Genomic DNA, 16,424 nt, shown 5'->3' with positions numbered 1-16,424 from the left:
CCAGGATCCTAGGATCCCAAGCCGGCACCGTAACCGCTAAGCTGACGAACCCAGGATACTGGGATCCCAAGTCGGCACCCTAACCGCTAAGCCAACGAACCCAGGATCCTGGGATCCCAAGCCAGCACCGTAACTGCTAAGCTGACGAACCCAGGATCCTGGGATCCCAAGCCGGCACCCTAACCGCTAAGCCAACGAACCCAGGATCCTGGGATCCCAAGCCGGAACCCTAACCGCTAAGCCAACGAACCCAGGATCCTCGGATCCCAAGCCGGCACCCTAACCGCTCAGCCAACGAACCCAGGATCCTGGGATCCCAAGCCGGCACCCTAACCGCTAAGCCAACACCAGGCTACATTTTCCAAACCGTATCGTTTGTTAAAACAAGACTCGACTGTATTTGCCAGGGCAGCTCATTTATTTAGAGTGCTCACCTCTGAGTTGTTTGGTCCAGCAATTGTATCCCTGATAAAGTTGACTCCAATTTAAAACGTGTGTTGTGATGCAGTACCAACAGGAGATTCCAACATGGGGCATGCCATTCCACAAAGGGGACCCATATGATGGTCCATATGGAATTATGTGGACATAAAGGTTCCCACGGTGTCTGTCACAATAGCAGGCCTTTGGACCGATGCTACGGCTACATGACCGCGACCAAAAGAACAAGTGAAAGAAGTGCATTCTGCCAATGGATTTCATGATTAGGTTAATGGAATACAAAGTAACGAGACGGAATTCTGCGTTTGGCTCCACTGACTAACCTTCCGATTTATAAACACGTACCCTGCTGGAAAGGCAATGGCAAACCACCCTTTGCATTACTTGCTGTAAAACTGCTTTGGTAGCTTCTGTTCTCTGTTATTAATGAGTATGCCATGTTGGGTGGATGGATGGAAATACAGGGCCTCAGAAAGTATTCACACCCCTTGACTTTTTCAAATTGTGTTGTGTTACAGCCTGAATTTCAAAAGGGATTAAATTGAGATTTGTTTTTGTCACTGATCTACATATAATACACCATAATGTCAAAATGGATATTTTTTACAGTGATTCTTACAAAATAATGAAAATTGAAACGCAGAAATATGTAATTTACTCACAAGTAAGTATTCAACCTTCTGAGCCAATACTTCGTAGAAGCACTTTTGGCAGCAATTACAGCTTCGCGTATTCTTGGGTTTGTCTGTATCAGCTTTGCACATCCGGATTTGGGGAGTTTCTCCCATTCTTCCTTGCAGTGAGAGATTGTGAGATTTGCTCTGATTTGATTGTGAGATTTGGAAGTTAAATTTGCTCAACCTCTGTCAAGTTGGATGGGGAGTGTCAGTGAACAGCAATCTTCAAGTCTTTCCAGAGATTTTCAATGGGATTCAAATCTGGGCTTTGGCTGAGCCACTCAAGGACTTCCACATTCACGTTCTGAAGGCATTCCAGTGTTTCTTTGGCTGTATGCTTGGGGTCATTGTCCTGTTGGAACGTAAATCTTCACCGCAGTCCAACGTCTTTTGCACTCTGAAGCAGGTTCTCCTCAAGGATTTACTTGTATTTGGCTCCATTCATTGTTCCCTCTGTCCTTACAGGTCTTCCAGTCCCTGCCACTGAAAAGCATCACCATAGCATGATTCTGCCACCACTGTGCTTCACGGTAGGGATGGTGTTGGATGGGTGATGAGCTGTGCTCGGTTTCGTCTCATCAGACCACAGAATATTTTGCCTCATGCTCTCGGAGTCTTTCACGTGCCTTTTTGCAAAATCCAGGCGTCCTGTCATGTGCCTTTTTCTCAGGAGTGGCTTCCGTCTGGCCATTCTCCCATAAAGCCTGGATTTGTGAAGTGATGCAGAGATTGTTGTCCTTCTGGCAGGTTCTCCCATCTCACCCAAGGAACTCTCTAGTTCTGACAAGGTGGTCATTGGGTTATTGGTCACCTCCCTGACCAAGGTCCTTCTTTCCCGGTTGCTCAGTTTGGTCGGACGGCTCTAGGAAGAGGCTGGATAGTTCCATATTCTTTCCATTTCCTAATGATGGAGCTCACTGTGCTTTTGGGAAAACTTTGAAAACTAGAAATTGTTTTATACCCTTTCCCAGATTTACGCCTCTTCACAATTCTATCTCGGAGTTCTACGGACAGTTCCTTGGACTTCCTGGTAGAGTTTCTACTCTGACATGTGCTTTGAACTGTGGGACCTTATATCAAAAGGTGTGTTTCTTTCTGAAACGTATCCAATCAATTGAATTGGCCACAGGTGGACTCCAATAAAGTTGTGGAGACATTTCAAGGATGATCAAAGGAAATTGGATGCACTTGAGTTCAACTTGGAGTGTCATAGAAAAGGGGTTGATGTACTTATTGACGCAAGACATTTCAGCTTTTCATTTTTAATTGTTTTGTAAAAATTTCTAAAAACAACATTCCATTTTGACATTATGGGGTATTTTGTATCGACAATGACAAAAAATCTCAATATAATCCATTTTTTATTCAGCGTGTAACAAAAAAAATGTGAAAAAAGTCAAGGGGTGTGAATACTTTCTGAATGCACTCTATATAGACAACGAAATGTGATTACAACAAATGTTTGATAGGCCAATGTCCTTCTTGCTTAATCGAAGCTTCCCTGTATCAGTAAAATTGCAAATCGAATGTGGGATTGAGAATACAAGTAATGTCAGAATGAATAGTAGAAAGAAAAAGGTGCAATGCATTGAATATCCCTCACAAAGTCATTACAGAGGGATCTTCTCACACCAATATTCTTCTTCTTTTTCTTCTTCTTCTTCTTCTTCTTCGTCTTCTTAAGTCAGCTCCCAGGCTGAATTCAAATGGCATTGATCCTCGGCTTCCATTCCGCTCGACCAGGCATTGCTGTTTGTAGTTCCTCTGTGTCCGGGCCCGTGTCCTTCTTTAACCATGTTGATGTATATTTGAGAGCTGGTTCGACCTTTCATGTTTCGGTGTCCAAAGTACAAGATTGGAAATGGGTTAATTTTGGGGGGGAACCGGACTCTGACCGTTTCCAGCCCAAAAGGGAAAGACGAGACAGACTTATTGCTTCGGCCTCCGGACATTGAGTTTCCTCTTCTTCAAATTACCCAAACACTTGAGTAACTGCTGGTAAAGGAGGCCTCATAAAGTATTGGCTGATCCTCGAAGCTACAAGTGGGTGAACACGTCTCTGTCCTATTGCACAATTTTCAACACAACAGGGTGGCAAACGGCAGCATTGTCATGTCATCATCCAGTTCTGGGGACAGAAAATTAGGCATTTATTTTGTGAAAATGAGGAAAACGCCATTAATAAAGAGCAACACAAGCTGATGTTTGCACTCCCCACCCCAAGTGGAATTCTATTGTTTATCTCCGATCAAAAGCCAGGTCAGGCCTCCCTTTGTGATCTTTTTATCAACCTTCAATCCGTCACAAGCCTTCTCATGGAATAAGTGATAATGGGCAGTGAGAAGAATGCTTGCCAGCAGATAGAAGTAGTTCGGTCACTTGAGCTGTTTTCTGTTTTTTAAAGACACTGCCAATGCCTGGCATTTCATCTTCATCTTCATCTTCTTCTTCCTCTTCTCATTTACATCTTCTTCATCTTCATATTCTTCTTCTTCTTCATCTTCTTCAACTTCTTCATCCTCGTCTTCATCTTCTTCTTCATCTTCTTCTTCCTCTTCTTCATCCTCTTCTTCATCTTTTTCATCTTCCTCATCTTCTTCTTCTTCTTCACCTTCTTCATCATCATCTTCTTCATCTACATCTTCTACTTCATTTTCTTCTTCTTCTTCTTCTTCTTCTTCTTCTTCTTCTTATTATTTATATTCTTCACCTTCTTCATCATCTTCTTCATCTTCATCCTCTTCTTCACCTTCTTCATCATCTTCTTCATCTTCATCTTCTTCATCATCTTCTTCTACTGCTACATCTTCTTCTTCTTCATCTACATCTTCTTCATCTTCTTCTTCATCTTCCCCTCATCTTCTTCTTCTTCTTCTTCATCATCATCATCATCATTATCATCGTCGGTACTTGGCAAATGTTCAGCTGAAAACGACTAATTCGAGCCTGATCTGGCGTGTGGAATACATTTCGACAGAAGTCAGTCGTGTTCATTTGAGGCCGCTCTTGTTTGCCAACATCACGTCCTCAGCGTCAAATGGCTCTGCCAAAACCTCGGTGGATGGCGTGGGCTCAGGTTTTAGAAATTGTGTTACCTTGTTGCTTTTCTGATGCTTAGCCTTAGCCACCTGATAAATCGTGTTCCCGGTACGACAGTCTCATCACTCAGGTGCTTGAACACCTCCTCCTTTTTATCCCTCTTTTCCCACAGGACTACCGTCTCAACATCTTTCTTCGGCAGCAGTGGAATGACCCTCGACTTGCTTACCTTGAGTATCCAGATGACTCGCTGGACCTCGACCCTTCCATGTTGGACGCTATCTGGAAACCGGACTTGTTTTTCGCCAACGAGAAAGGAGCCAATTTTCATGACGTCACCACAGACAACAAGCTCCTTCGCATTTTCAAGAATGGAAACGTACTCTACAGCATCAGGTCAGCTGGTTTATCAACTCTGCGCGATTTCCAGCTTTGATGTGTAACACTATTGCCCTGTTGGAGAAGTACAAATCCCAAAATTGCTTTGCACCAGAAATATTTTACCAGCTTTTGGTAGAGTAATCCTGTTTGTCTTTGGGATTGTATTTGGTGGCCAAAGTTCCACCAGACTCGGTGGCATAATGGTGAGAGTGTCTCCGAGTCTACTCCGGTTGGCGTTTCGATTCCGACCCTTGTAGATTCTTACCAAAAGACTTGATAAATAAACATAGGGGCAATACCCCTGGTGCTCACCTGGTGGAATAAACAGTAAACTGCACTGACTAAAGGTATTTTAAACCAATTTCAATGGTTGCTAGAAGACAGGGCAGCACGTAGAATCACACTAACATAACCATAAGACTTTAAACAAACAAACAAAAAAATACCTATTTTGGGGGGCAAACCCCTCCCCTCCCGCAACCCCATATACCTCCTCTGACCCCAATTTTTCTAATGCCTTGAACAAACATTGGTACATCTTGGGTGATTAAGGTTGTGGTGAAGTTTCATCGAAATCGTGTGTGTATTTCTGAGAAGAAAGCCAATACCTATTTTGGGGGGCAACCTCCCCACCCCCTCCACCCCGTAGATGCCCTCAGGGCCAGATTTGTTTAATGCCGTTCACAAACTTTAGTCACAACATAACAAATATCACTTGTGCCAAGTTTGGTCACAATCCTTTCAACGGTTTCGGAGAAGAAGTTGTAAGTGTTTACGGACTGACGGACGGAGGAACAGACGGAGGAACTGACGGATGAACTGACGGATGGACTGACGGATGGACTGACGGAGGAACTGACGGATGAACTGACGGATGAACTGACAGATGGACTGACGGATGGACTGACGGAGGAACTGACGGATGAACTGACGGATGAACTGACAGAGGAACTGACGGATGGACTGACGGAGGAACTGACGGATGAACTGACGGATGAACTGACAGAGGAACTGACGGATGGACTGACGGATGGACTGACGGAGGAACTGACGGATGAACTGCCGGATGAACTGCCGGAGGAACTGACGGATGGACTGACGGATGGACTGACGGAGGAACTGACGGATGAACTGACAGAGGAACTGACGGAGGAACTGACGGATGAACTGACGGATGAACTGACGGAGGAACTGACGGAGGAACTGACAGAGGAACTGACGGATGAACTGACAGAGGAACTGACGGATGGACTGACGGAGGAACTGACGGATGAACTGCCGGATGAACTGACAGAGGAACTGACGGATGGACTGACGGATGGACTGACGGATGAACTGACAGAGGAACTGACGGATGGACTGACGGATGGACTGACGGAGGAACTGACGGATGAACTGCCGGATGAACTGACAGAGGAACTGACGGATGGACTGACGGATGGACTGACGGAGGAACTGACGGAGGAACTGACGGATGAACTGACGGAGGAACTGACGGAGGAACTGACGGAGGAACTGACGGAGGAACTGACGGAGGAACTGACAGAGGAACTGACGGAGGAACTGACGGATGGACTGACGGATGGACTGACGGATGGACTGACGGATGGACTGACGGATGGACTGACGGATGGACTGACGGATGGACTGACGGAGGAACTGACGGATGAACTGACGGATGAACTGCCGGATGAACTGCCGGTGGAACTGACGGAGGAACTGACGGAGGAACTCACAAAGGAACTGACGGATGAACTGACGGATGAACTGACGGATGAACTGACGGAGGAACTGATAGATGGACTGACGGATGGACTGACGGATTGACTGACGGATTGACTGACGGATTGACTGACGGAGGGACTGACTGATGGACTGACGGATGGACTGGCAGAGGAACTGAGGGAGGAACTGATGGATGGACTGACGGATGGACTGACGGATGGACTGACGGATGGACTGACGGATGGACTGACGGATGGACTGACGGATGGACTGACGGATGGACTGACGGAGGGACTGACGGAGGGACTGACGGATGGACTGACGGATGGACTGACGGATGGACTGACGGATGGACTGACGGATGGACTGACGGATGGACTGACGGGGGAACTGACGGGGGAACTGACGGGGGAACTGACGGGGGAACTGACGGGGGAACTGACGGGGGAACGGACGGGGGAACGGACGGGGGAACGGACGGAGGAACGGACGGAGGAACTGACGGAGGAACTGACGGAGGAACTGACGGATGAACTGACGGATGAACTGACGGAGGAACTGACGGATGGACTGACGGATGGACTGACGGATTGACTGACGGATTGACTGACGGATTGACTGACGGAGGGACTGACTGATGGACTGACGGATGGACTGGCAGAGGAACTGAGGGAGGAACTGACGGATGGACTGACGGATGGACTGACGGATGGACTGACGGATGGACTGACGGATGGACTGACGGATGGACTGACGGATGGACTGACGGATGGACTGACGGATGGACTGACGGAGGGACTGACGGATGGACTGACGGATGGACTGACGGAGGGACTGACGGATGGACTGACGGATGGACTGACGGATGGACTGACGGATGGAACTGACGGGGGAACTGACGGGGGAACTGACGGGGGAACTGACGGGGGAACTGACGGGGGAACGGACGGGGGAACGGACGGAGGAACGGACGGAGGAACGGACGGAGGAACGGACGGAGGAACTGACGGAGGAACTGACGGGGGAACTGACGGGGGAACTGACGGGGGAACTGACGGGGGAACTGACGGGGGAACTGACGGAGGAACGGACGGAGGAACTGACGGAGGAACGGACGGAGGAACTGACGGAGGAACGGACGGAGGAACTGACGGAGGAACTGACGGAGGAACTGACGGACGAACTGACGGACGAACTGACGGACGAACTGACGGACGAACTGACGGACGAACTGACGGACGAACTGACGGACGAACTGACGGACGAACTGACGGACGAACTGACGGACGAACTGACGGACGAACTGACGGACGAACTGACGGACGAACTGACGGACGAACTGACGGACGAACTGACGGACGAACTGACGGACGAACTGACGGACGAACTGACGGACGAACTGACGGACGAACTGACGGACGAACTGACGGACGAACTGACGGACGAACTGACGGACGAACTGACGGACGAACTGACCGAGGAACTGACGGAGGAACTGACGGGCGGACGATTTCACCATTCCAGCTACACTTGGTTGTGAAAGTTCAAAATCCCATGGTATTTGCCATACAGGGACAGGCCTACTGCCCAGGACTAAAGCCAAATGCAAAAGTCCTGCCTGTTGGTCAAGCATATGTTTTATCCCCTCTGCCCTTGTTCATAAATCTATGATTACAATTGATTTAGTAACAAAAACTCAAACTGTAATATGAAGTCCATTGAACTAATGCTTGTAGTTATTTTTATGGTAGAAACCTCGATTTTAGAGCAAAAGTTTAAATAAGCGCATTACCTAAACTGGAACTGTACCGGAAGAGAGCATACCTCCGCCACACTGAACACTTTACGTTTTGTATCCCACTGATAGGCCAGATCTGGATTCCAACCTGAACCAAAATCGAATCGGCTTGTTCTTGTCACCTAACCAACTCATCCACCAAGTTTTCTCACAATTCGTCCATAACTTGAGATTTCGTGCTGTATATCAGTTTTAGCCCCATCTCTCAATGCTTAAAAATCACTTTTAAAATTCTCAATAATATCCAGATCTTCACTAAAATCGAATCAATTTTTCCTTGTCACACACCCAAATTGTCCACTAAGTTTCGTCCGAATCCGTTCACAATTTTTTAAGATATCACGCCATATATCGTTTTTTTGTCCCATATCTCAATGGTGAAGAATCGCTGAAAAAATTATAGGATCCGGATCGGGATCTTAACCAAAATCGAATCAATTTGTCCCTGTCAAACATCCAACCTGTCCACAAAGTTTTGTCTTAATCCGTCCATAACATTTTGACATATTGTGCTCACAGACAGACAGACAAATCAATCCGAATCAATCAATGAAATGTACACTCCTCTTGACAGGGTGTCAGTGATGTCGAAACAGACCCTCGGCAGATGTTATGCAGGATGGTTTACTGTTGTCTTCCCAGCTCAGGAATTTGAATTTGGAATTTGTTCCATGATGCCAGCGATAACTCGCCAACTCTTCGGGAAGGACACCGTGGGATCTTTATCGACCATCACCTGATGCCGACAGATGGACACCCAGTTTAACGTCTATCCAATGGATGCACACACATTGATGAAACACCTTACTTCTGAAACACCAGAATGACAACTTATAGCTGGGTTGATATATTCAAACATAGGGTATAGCTCTAAGGGTACAGCCCTATGGGTACATCCCTAAGGGTATAACTCCAGTCTAAGGGTACATCTTTAAGGGTATAACTCCAGTCTAAGGTGAGTCCGCACACCTCTAAGCTATCCTGCCAGCCCTCATTTTCACAAATAGCAAAAATGTATTTGATGTAGAAAGTTTTGGATTCAATATTAATATCCACTTTTTGTATGTAACCAGATCCCGAAGACTTCGTGTATTATACCCAACTGTCGTTCCAAAACATAACATGTGTAAATCTCTCATTTCCAGAAGGAAAAAGAGCATTGTTATTTCCAAAGCGTAAAAAAATCACAAGTGATCCCAAATCACCAAGACATGTGTATTGTGTATAATATAAACCAACCAGGGTAATACTCGGACTTCCTGTTTTGGTGTGAGGGTGTTGTGTAAAATGGCTGGTTCTAAATACCTTGACCTCGTGTTAACCACAGACTCACGCTGATCCTTTCCTGCCCAATGGATCTCAAGAACTTCCCCATGGATGTGCAGACTTGCGCTATTCAACTGGAGAGTTGTGAGTACCTCGTTTCATCTCACCCTTCTGTGAGACTCGACTTTTCGTTTGCAATTTTTCTCGACTGTGCAATAAGAAACGATAAAATAAACGGGGTGAACCAAGTCGAGCCAAGAGCGAGAATATCAATTTGAAAGCAGAACATTTGTACACTGGAAATCCATTTGCAGAAGCAATCGAGAAGGATGAAGGCGGGGAATGAAAGAAATCCTGTTTTATATTCTCGAGGCTCTTCGGGGTTCGCAAACAGTCGAGTGTTGAGGTCATCAAGGACATGAACACCTGATTTTATCAGTTGCCGTATTTTCTCACTGATCCCTTTGACCTCCAAATCCTGCTCTTAAAATATTGGTCTTTCTTTTTGTCTTGCTCGGCCTTTTTTTGCACCGACTGTCCTTTTCCCGCCAGCCCGCGATAATCAAGCGCACCTGCGGAATTTTTTCCCGCCAGCCCACGGTAGTCGAGCACACCTGCGGAATCGCTTCGCTCTTGGCGATGCACCGGTATTGTTAGGGAAGTTACAATTAGCGAGCGTTTGCTCAACCAATAATTAAGTACCTGCGGTGGTGGATGATGTAAGGGGCACCTGGTTTCGGCGATGCCCGCACCTTGGGACCGTTTTGTTTTTCTGCAATCTGTGTGTAATGGCGGCACCTTGCGTGGAGGTAGAGCTTGGCGAGATTGATTGCATTGAGGTGAAATTGAAGTGCCTGTTGTTTTCAACATTGACGGAAGCACTCCTGTAATCCATCTACGACCAAACACACATGATCAACGGTGAGTGCCCTGAGCACGAAGAAAGAATGATTTGTCTTCGTTTGTTTGTCTTTGTTCCCTCTCCTCTTCTTTCTTTCTCTCTCTCTCTCTCTCTCTCTCTCTCTCTCTCTCTGTCTCTGTCTCTGTCTCTGTCTCTCTGGCTGACTATCTCTCTGTCTCTCTGTCTCTGTCTGTCTCTCTCTCTCTGTCTTTCTCTCTCTCTCTCTCTGTCTCTGTCTCTCTCTCTGTCTCTCTGTCTCTGTCTCTGTCTCTGTCTGTCTCTCTGTCTCTGTCTGTCTCTCTGTCTCTCTGTCTCTCTGTCTCTCTGTCTCTCTGTCTCTGTCTCTCTGTCTCTCTGTCTCTGTCTCTCTCTGTCTGACTATCACTCTCTCTCTCTGTCTCTCTCTGTCTGACTATCACTCTCTCTCTCTGTCTCTCTCTGTCTGACTATCACTCTCTCTCTCTGTCTCTCTGACTGACTCTCTCTCTCTCACTCTCACTCTCACTCTCACCCGTTCACTCTCACCCGTTCACTCTCACCCGTTCACTCTCACCCGTTCACTCTCACCCATTCACTCTCACCCGTTCACTCTCACCCGTTCACTCTCACCCGTTCACTCTCACCCGTTCATTCTCCCCCGTTCACTCTCACCCGTTCACTCTCACCCGTTCACTCTCTCTGGGCGAAGGAGCTGCTACTGTGGAACTACAGAAGGCCATAGATTTGTATCTGAGGTAAAAATTCAATATTGTGAACCTTCCAAGTGACGTTTCTCCAACATCACTTTTACCAACATGATTCCAACTTTTCCATCCTTGGTAATGATATTGTTTGTCAAGGCCAATTGCTCATCATTAAAGATGGCCCGAAGAAGGCGTAGACTTTATTACCCCCGCGCACGCAAAGCAAAACGCATGGTTAAGCAATTGTTCGCTTCTGTCTTTCTGTCCGTCCACAAACTTTCGTTTACGATCGAGGTTTCTGAAGGTTTCTAAAGGGTAATTCTAAAGGGTAATTCTAAAGGGTTCTAAAGGGTAATTCTGAGGGGTTTAAAGGGTTCTAAAGGGTAATTCTGAGGGGTTTTAAAGGATAATTCTAAAGAGATCTAAAGCGTTATAATGGGTTATAAAGGGTAATTCCAAAGGGTTCTAAAGGCTAATTCCAAAGGGTTCTAAAGGCTAATTGTTTGTTTTTATGCAAAAAGAATGCGGGTCTCAAAAACAGTTGAAAAAAGGTTTATAGTTATTTCATGATACTTTATTATGTAATAAACAAGGTACTCTAGTAGCTCATGGTGGTTGAGTATGCACTTTATTGTACAGACCTAAACTCTTCAGGAATCCACTAATTGAAGGTCCAGGAACAATATTTGGTTGGTAACACATTTGCCACTGACGGCGAAATAGCTGAAATGGCCATACCCCTTTTTGGGCCACGCCCCCTTTTTTGCCGTGACTGTATCTACAGAACCGTTGGACCTAGGAGGTTGCCCGACCACTCAAAATTTGCGCAATGGCCACATTATGGGGGGTCAGTAATACATTTTCATATCCAAAAGTCAATGGTTTTTAAGATAATTGCCAAAAACCGATTTCAACATGTTACGAACTACAATTGTATGATACCACCAAGGCCACAACATTATATGACACTTATACCTTTTGCATCATCCTATTTTGGAATTTACTTATTTGGATTTCTACACTTTTCGCCTTTACTACAGCCACAAAACGTGACACATTTAATGTTCCTGTCTCTGCAAGTGCACGTTTTGGTACTCATACATGCTCTTGGGCATTTGCATGGAGGAGGCAGGTCATCGGGCCTGCACGATACTGGCAGTATCACTGGTGTTATGCCAACGTCCGTTGCTTCATACCCATACTGGAGTGGATCTGGTTTGGTGACGGCAGGAGTTGGGGCTTGCAACCACATCTTACACTGAAGAAATGCTCGCTTTATGTGTTCTCGTAGCGTTGATGAACAGCACACAAGCTGGTTGAAGTCCAGTTCTTTCTTGGAGTTGTGGTACTGCTCCCATCGATATTCATCGAAAGTGGAACAGTCGGTCTTCTTTAATCCAGACACAAGGAACTTTTCAGCATTGCTTGTTATCTGTGGTGACAGTTCTTCTACACCAAACCCTTCCAGTAGGGAGAGATCGATGGATGCTTTCAGGCCAGACAGCTTTGGACCCACCTTGCTGGTACTGTCGCAACCGCTGAGAGCATGAATGGCTGGGAGACACGACACCAAACCGTTGTCCAGTTGATCAACCAACATGTGGACTGGTACAGTTTTCTTTGTTTTCCGGTTACCAAGCTTCACGTACAGCTTTTGTAGTTGCCAGGTTGTGTTGAAGTGGAAGATGAGGTTGACAAAGACATCTGTGTCAGGCGAGTCGACCAAGACTGATTGAACCCCGTGTTTCACAACACCATCATTAATATGGAACATGATTCTGTCGTCGGCTTCTTCTTGGTTGCTTGAGAGCTCTGCGATCTGTGTTTCAGTGCCAGCTAACAGTTTCCTGCATTCACCCCCATATACTCCTCCAAAGAATATTTCCTTGTCCGACTCGACATTCTGCAGCATCCACTTGAAGACATACTCCTGCAACCGAACTTTGTTCAACATTGAGCTCCAGAACATATCAAGATCGACAGGGAGTTTCTGATTGTCAGACCCAATGGTGATTGTGATTTGTTCTGAGGAACTTCGCTGTGCCCGTTCCATTTGCTTGATTGATGATTTTTGATAAACATCAAAAATAATGTCTATTCTTGTGGACACGGAGCCTGTAGCAAGAATCCTGTTGGAAAGACTCTCAGCCAATTCCCCGAATGTGTGAAGGCCCATCTTTTTCATCGGTAGTTTACGCACAAGTGCCATGAAGTCCACTATTGTCATCTGAGCGTCACTCTTTACATTCCTCGTCTCCTGTGGAAGGCGACTGACAAGTTCCCTGGCTAAGGAGGCTTTATCGGGCTTCTTCAATTTGATGCCATCTTTACATTCAGTGGTGAGGAACTGGGATGTGCTGGTCAATTCATACTTCAGGAGTTCTAGCATGCTGTACCCTCTTTCTCTAGCATAGTCAATGTACCTAACCGTTTCCGCTGCATCCTTTTTCGCCATCGATTTCTTCGCTGTGAACGGAGTAGAAGTACGTTTCACGAAAACAGTCTTGCGGTTGGTAGGGATTGTATCATGTAGGTGCTTCTCCTTATCCTGAAATCTGGTCTCAACAAACTCTTCATAACTTCATAATTTCTAGCCATGTCTAGACTCTAGTCTAGACTCTAGACTAAATTCTAGTCTAGACTCTAGTCTAGACTCTAGTCTTGACTCTAGTCTAGACTCTAGTCTAGTCTAGACTCTTCAGGAATCAAGTAATTGAACAATAGGAACAGGAACAGGAACAATTACGAATAATATTGTAGTTCGTAACATGTTGAAATCGGTTTTTGGCAATTATCTTAAAAACCATTGACTTTTGGATATGAAAATGTATTACTGACCCCCCATAATGTGGCCATTGCGCAAATTTTGAGTGGTCGGGCAACCTCCTAGGTCCAACGGTTCTGTAGATACAGTCACGGCAAAAAAGGGGGCGTGGCCCAAAAAGGGGTGTGGCCATTTCAGCTATTTCGCCGTCAGTGGCAAATGTGTTACCAACCAAATATTGTTCCTGGACCTTCAATTAGTGGATTCCTGAAGAGTTTAGGTCTGTACAATAAAGTGCATACTCAACCACCATGAGCTACTCTAGTAAGGAGAAAACGACATAAAATGTCATAGCCCCCATGGTTTTAGTAATTTTGCTGTACGGAATTAAAGGCCACCAGTTGGCCATCTTTGGTATGATGACAAAACAAAATCGTCTACATATGTGTACTCTCGTGCATTGTCTTTGTGACAAGTTTGAACAAAATTGGACCATGCTTGTCTGAGAAATGGTCGAAGACATGTTTAAGTAACAAAATGGCCGCCAGTCGCCCATCTCGGATCTGATATCGAAAAAATAATGATGTGCATATGTATACCGTCATGTGTTGTCTTTGTGTCTTTGTGACAAGTATGAATAAAATCGGTCCATACATCTCCAAGACATGGTTACAGACGGATAGACGGACGAGACCCAATCCATAAGCCCCGGTTTCTGACTAAGTCCAACGGAGGGTAATCATATCAAATCAAATTGTGCACAATCTTAAGTAAACTGGCATTTTGCATCCAGAAAAACTGTTGTCAGTGTCTGAAGGTCCCGTAACTTGCATGGATTGCACACATACTGCCAAACTGCACCGCTTCCCTCGGACACGGTGCGATTTTTTTTTTATACCCCATCTGCCTGTCTGGCAATCAAACAAAATCGAAAATCATTTCAAACAGGAAACTTACTGTTTTTAAGGACGTCATAAAGGACACAAACAATTTTTTTTTTTTTTATATATTTTTTGTATACAAGATCGAGGCTCGTGAAAGAGCTAACATTAATCACACAAAAAGACAAACCGACACACAAAACACAAAAAACAAGGGGAGCGGCAGACAAGATGGGGAGAGAGGGGGAAGGACACAAACACAACATTTGAGAGCAGGGACATCGGGAGGACTTGGGGGGAGGTGGGAGAGGAATAAAACATATGAACACTGCAAGGACTCTGGGGTGAATTACCGGGGGTAGAAAAGATCAAGGTTTTCGATGGGGGAAGATAAGAGATGGTGGTGAACAGCTATTTTAAAGACCTGGAGGGAGGAGTGGGATTGAAGGGAGTGGGGGAGTTTGTTCCAGAGGCGGGAGAAAAGGGGAATGAAAGAGTGAAGGTGAGCAGAGAGCCTAGACTTTGGCAGTTTAACCATAAGAGGGTTGCAGGCAGATCTTGTGCGACCTGAAGGAATATTGGGGGGACAGAGCACAGAGAGAGCTGGGGGAGCAAGGCCGGAGAGGAGTCGGTAGAAGACAGAAAGACCACCAACCTGCCTGCGGTGAGTGAGTGAAAGGCCCTCGGAGTTGACTACATCGCAGGAGATTCCAATGATTCTGAAAGCTTTGGCCTCAACAGCGTGAAGCCGAGCAAGGTGTGAGGCAGGAGCACCAGCCCAGAGGGGGGAACAGTATCCCATTGAGCTGCGGATGAAAGCCTTGTATGTGGTGAGGAGCTCAGGTGTGCCAAGGAAGGACTTCGCACGACGGAGGATGCCCAGTCGGCGACTGGCTTTGGAGGCCAGCTTGGAAATGTGGTTTTCCCAAGAAAGATCATGGCAGATAGTGAGACCCAAAAGCTTGAACGACAGAACTTCTTGGAGAGGATTGTTGAGAAAGTAGATGGGAGGGTTGTCCAGTCGGTCCTTTCGGAGAGACATTGTAAGAGTGTGAGATTTGTCAGGATTGACAGGCACAGATAACAAATGTAACGTGTTAAATATTGTGTGGTCAATACCGCAGGGTGACACAGATGACCAAACTAGCTTAACACTCCGAGGCGTTCAGTCAAAATATAGCGGAGAATACATGTTGGGGGGGTGGGGGGGGAAGAGGCCGAAGAGTGCTTACCTTCACGGATCCCACCGACAGTCTTCACACCTGGATAAATTAACTCGAACAACGAGAAAGTGAACTGTACAAAAATACCGGTTTTATTAAATAAAATGCCGGTGACAAAAGAAAACACGGCAAAATAAAACTATGATTCCTAAATGGAGCGCTCCCAAACAGACCTGAATACAGACAAAGGGAATAAGAATTGGAAAATAAGTATGTGTTCTTTGTGTGGCACTTAGCTCAAATCGGCTGGGGTGTCTCCTCAAGAATCGTCGGGATCGTCTGAGGCCTTGGCGTCTTTGCACGCGAAACATGCTCATTGGCGCAAAGTAGGCCTCCCGCGTGAAGCGAACGAGCTTGGCATGCAGCTCACTCTTCCAGCCGTGCTTGTCCACAAAATCTCTGCATGGAAACCGCAGCTCTCAGTCCGCAGTTCCCCTCCTCACGACCACTATCAAGATGTCCTTCTCCCGACCACTAGCAAGATCTCGGAACACGACCGTTCGCGATGAAGCTTCATCATCAGGCAAGTTGACATCAGATCAAAGAATGGAAGAGAAAGAAACCAGTGAAAGATAAATAAGGAAGGATGTTCACATCAAAGAAAGAAGAGATGGGAGTTTGGCCTGAACACTTTCAGGAAGTACT

General features: G+C 46.1%; 1 protein-coding gene across 4 annotated transcripts in view; it reads left to right on the top strand.

Annotated features, from left to right (window-relative positions):
- GLRA2 (glycine receptor alpha 2) overlaps nucleotides 1–16,424 on the top strand; it is a 308,566-nt gene that overhangs the window by 244,278 nt on the left and 47,864 nt on the right. For all 4 annotated transcript variants that reach the window (XM_068135182.2, XM_078768142.1, XM_078768144.1 and 1 more), the window contains 2 exons: nucleotides 4,330–4,553; nucleotides 9,389–9,471. In XM_068135182.2, the coding sequence (XP_067991283.1) occupies nucleotides 4,330–4,553; nucleotides 9,389–9,471 (307 nt within the window). The remainder of the gene's footprint in view (nucleotides 1–4,329; nucleotides 4,554–9,388; nucleotides 9,472–16,424) is intronic.

Source organism: Myxine glutinosa, chromosome 14 (genome assembly GCF_964187855.1).
Source record: "Myxine glutinosa chromosome 14, kmMyxGlut1.1, whole genome shotgun sequence".
Lineage (NCBI taxonomy): Eukaryota > Metazoa > Chordata > Myxini > Myxiniformes > Myxinidae > Myxine > Myxine glutinosa.
Note: the sequence above shows the minus strand (reverse complement) of the source record. Positions and strands in the feature narration are given on the sequence as shown.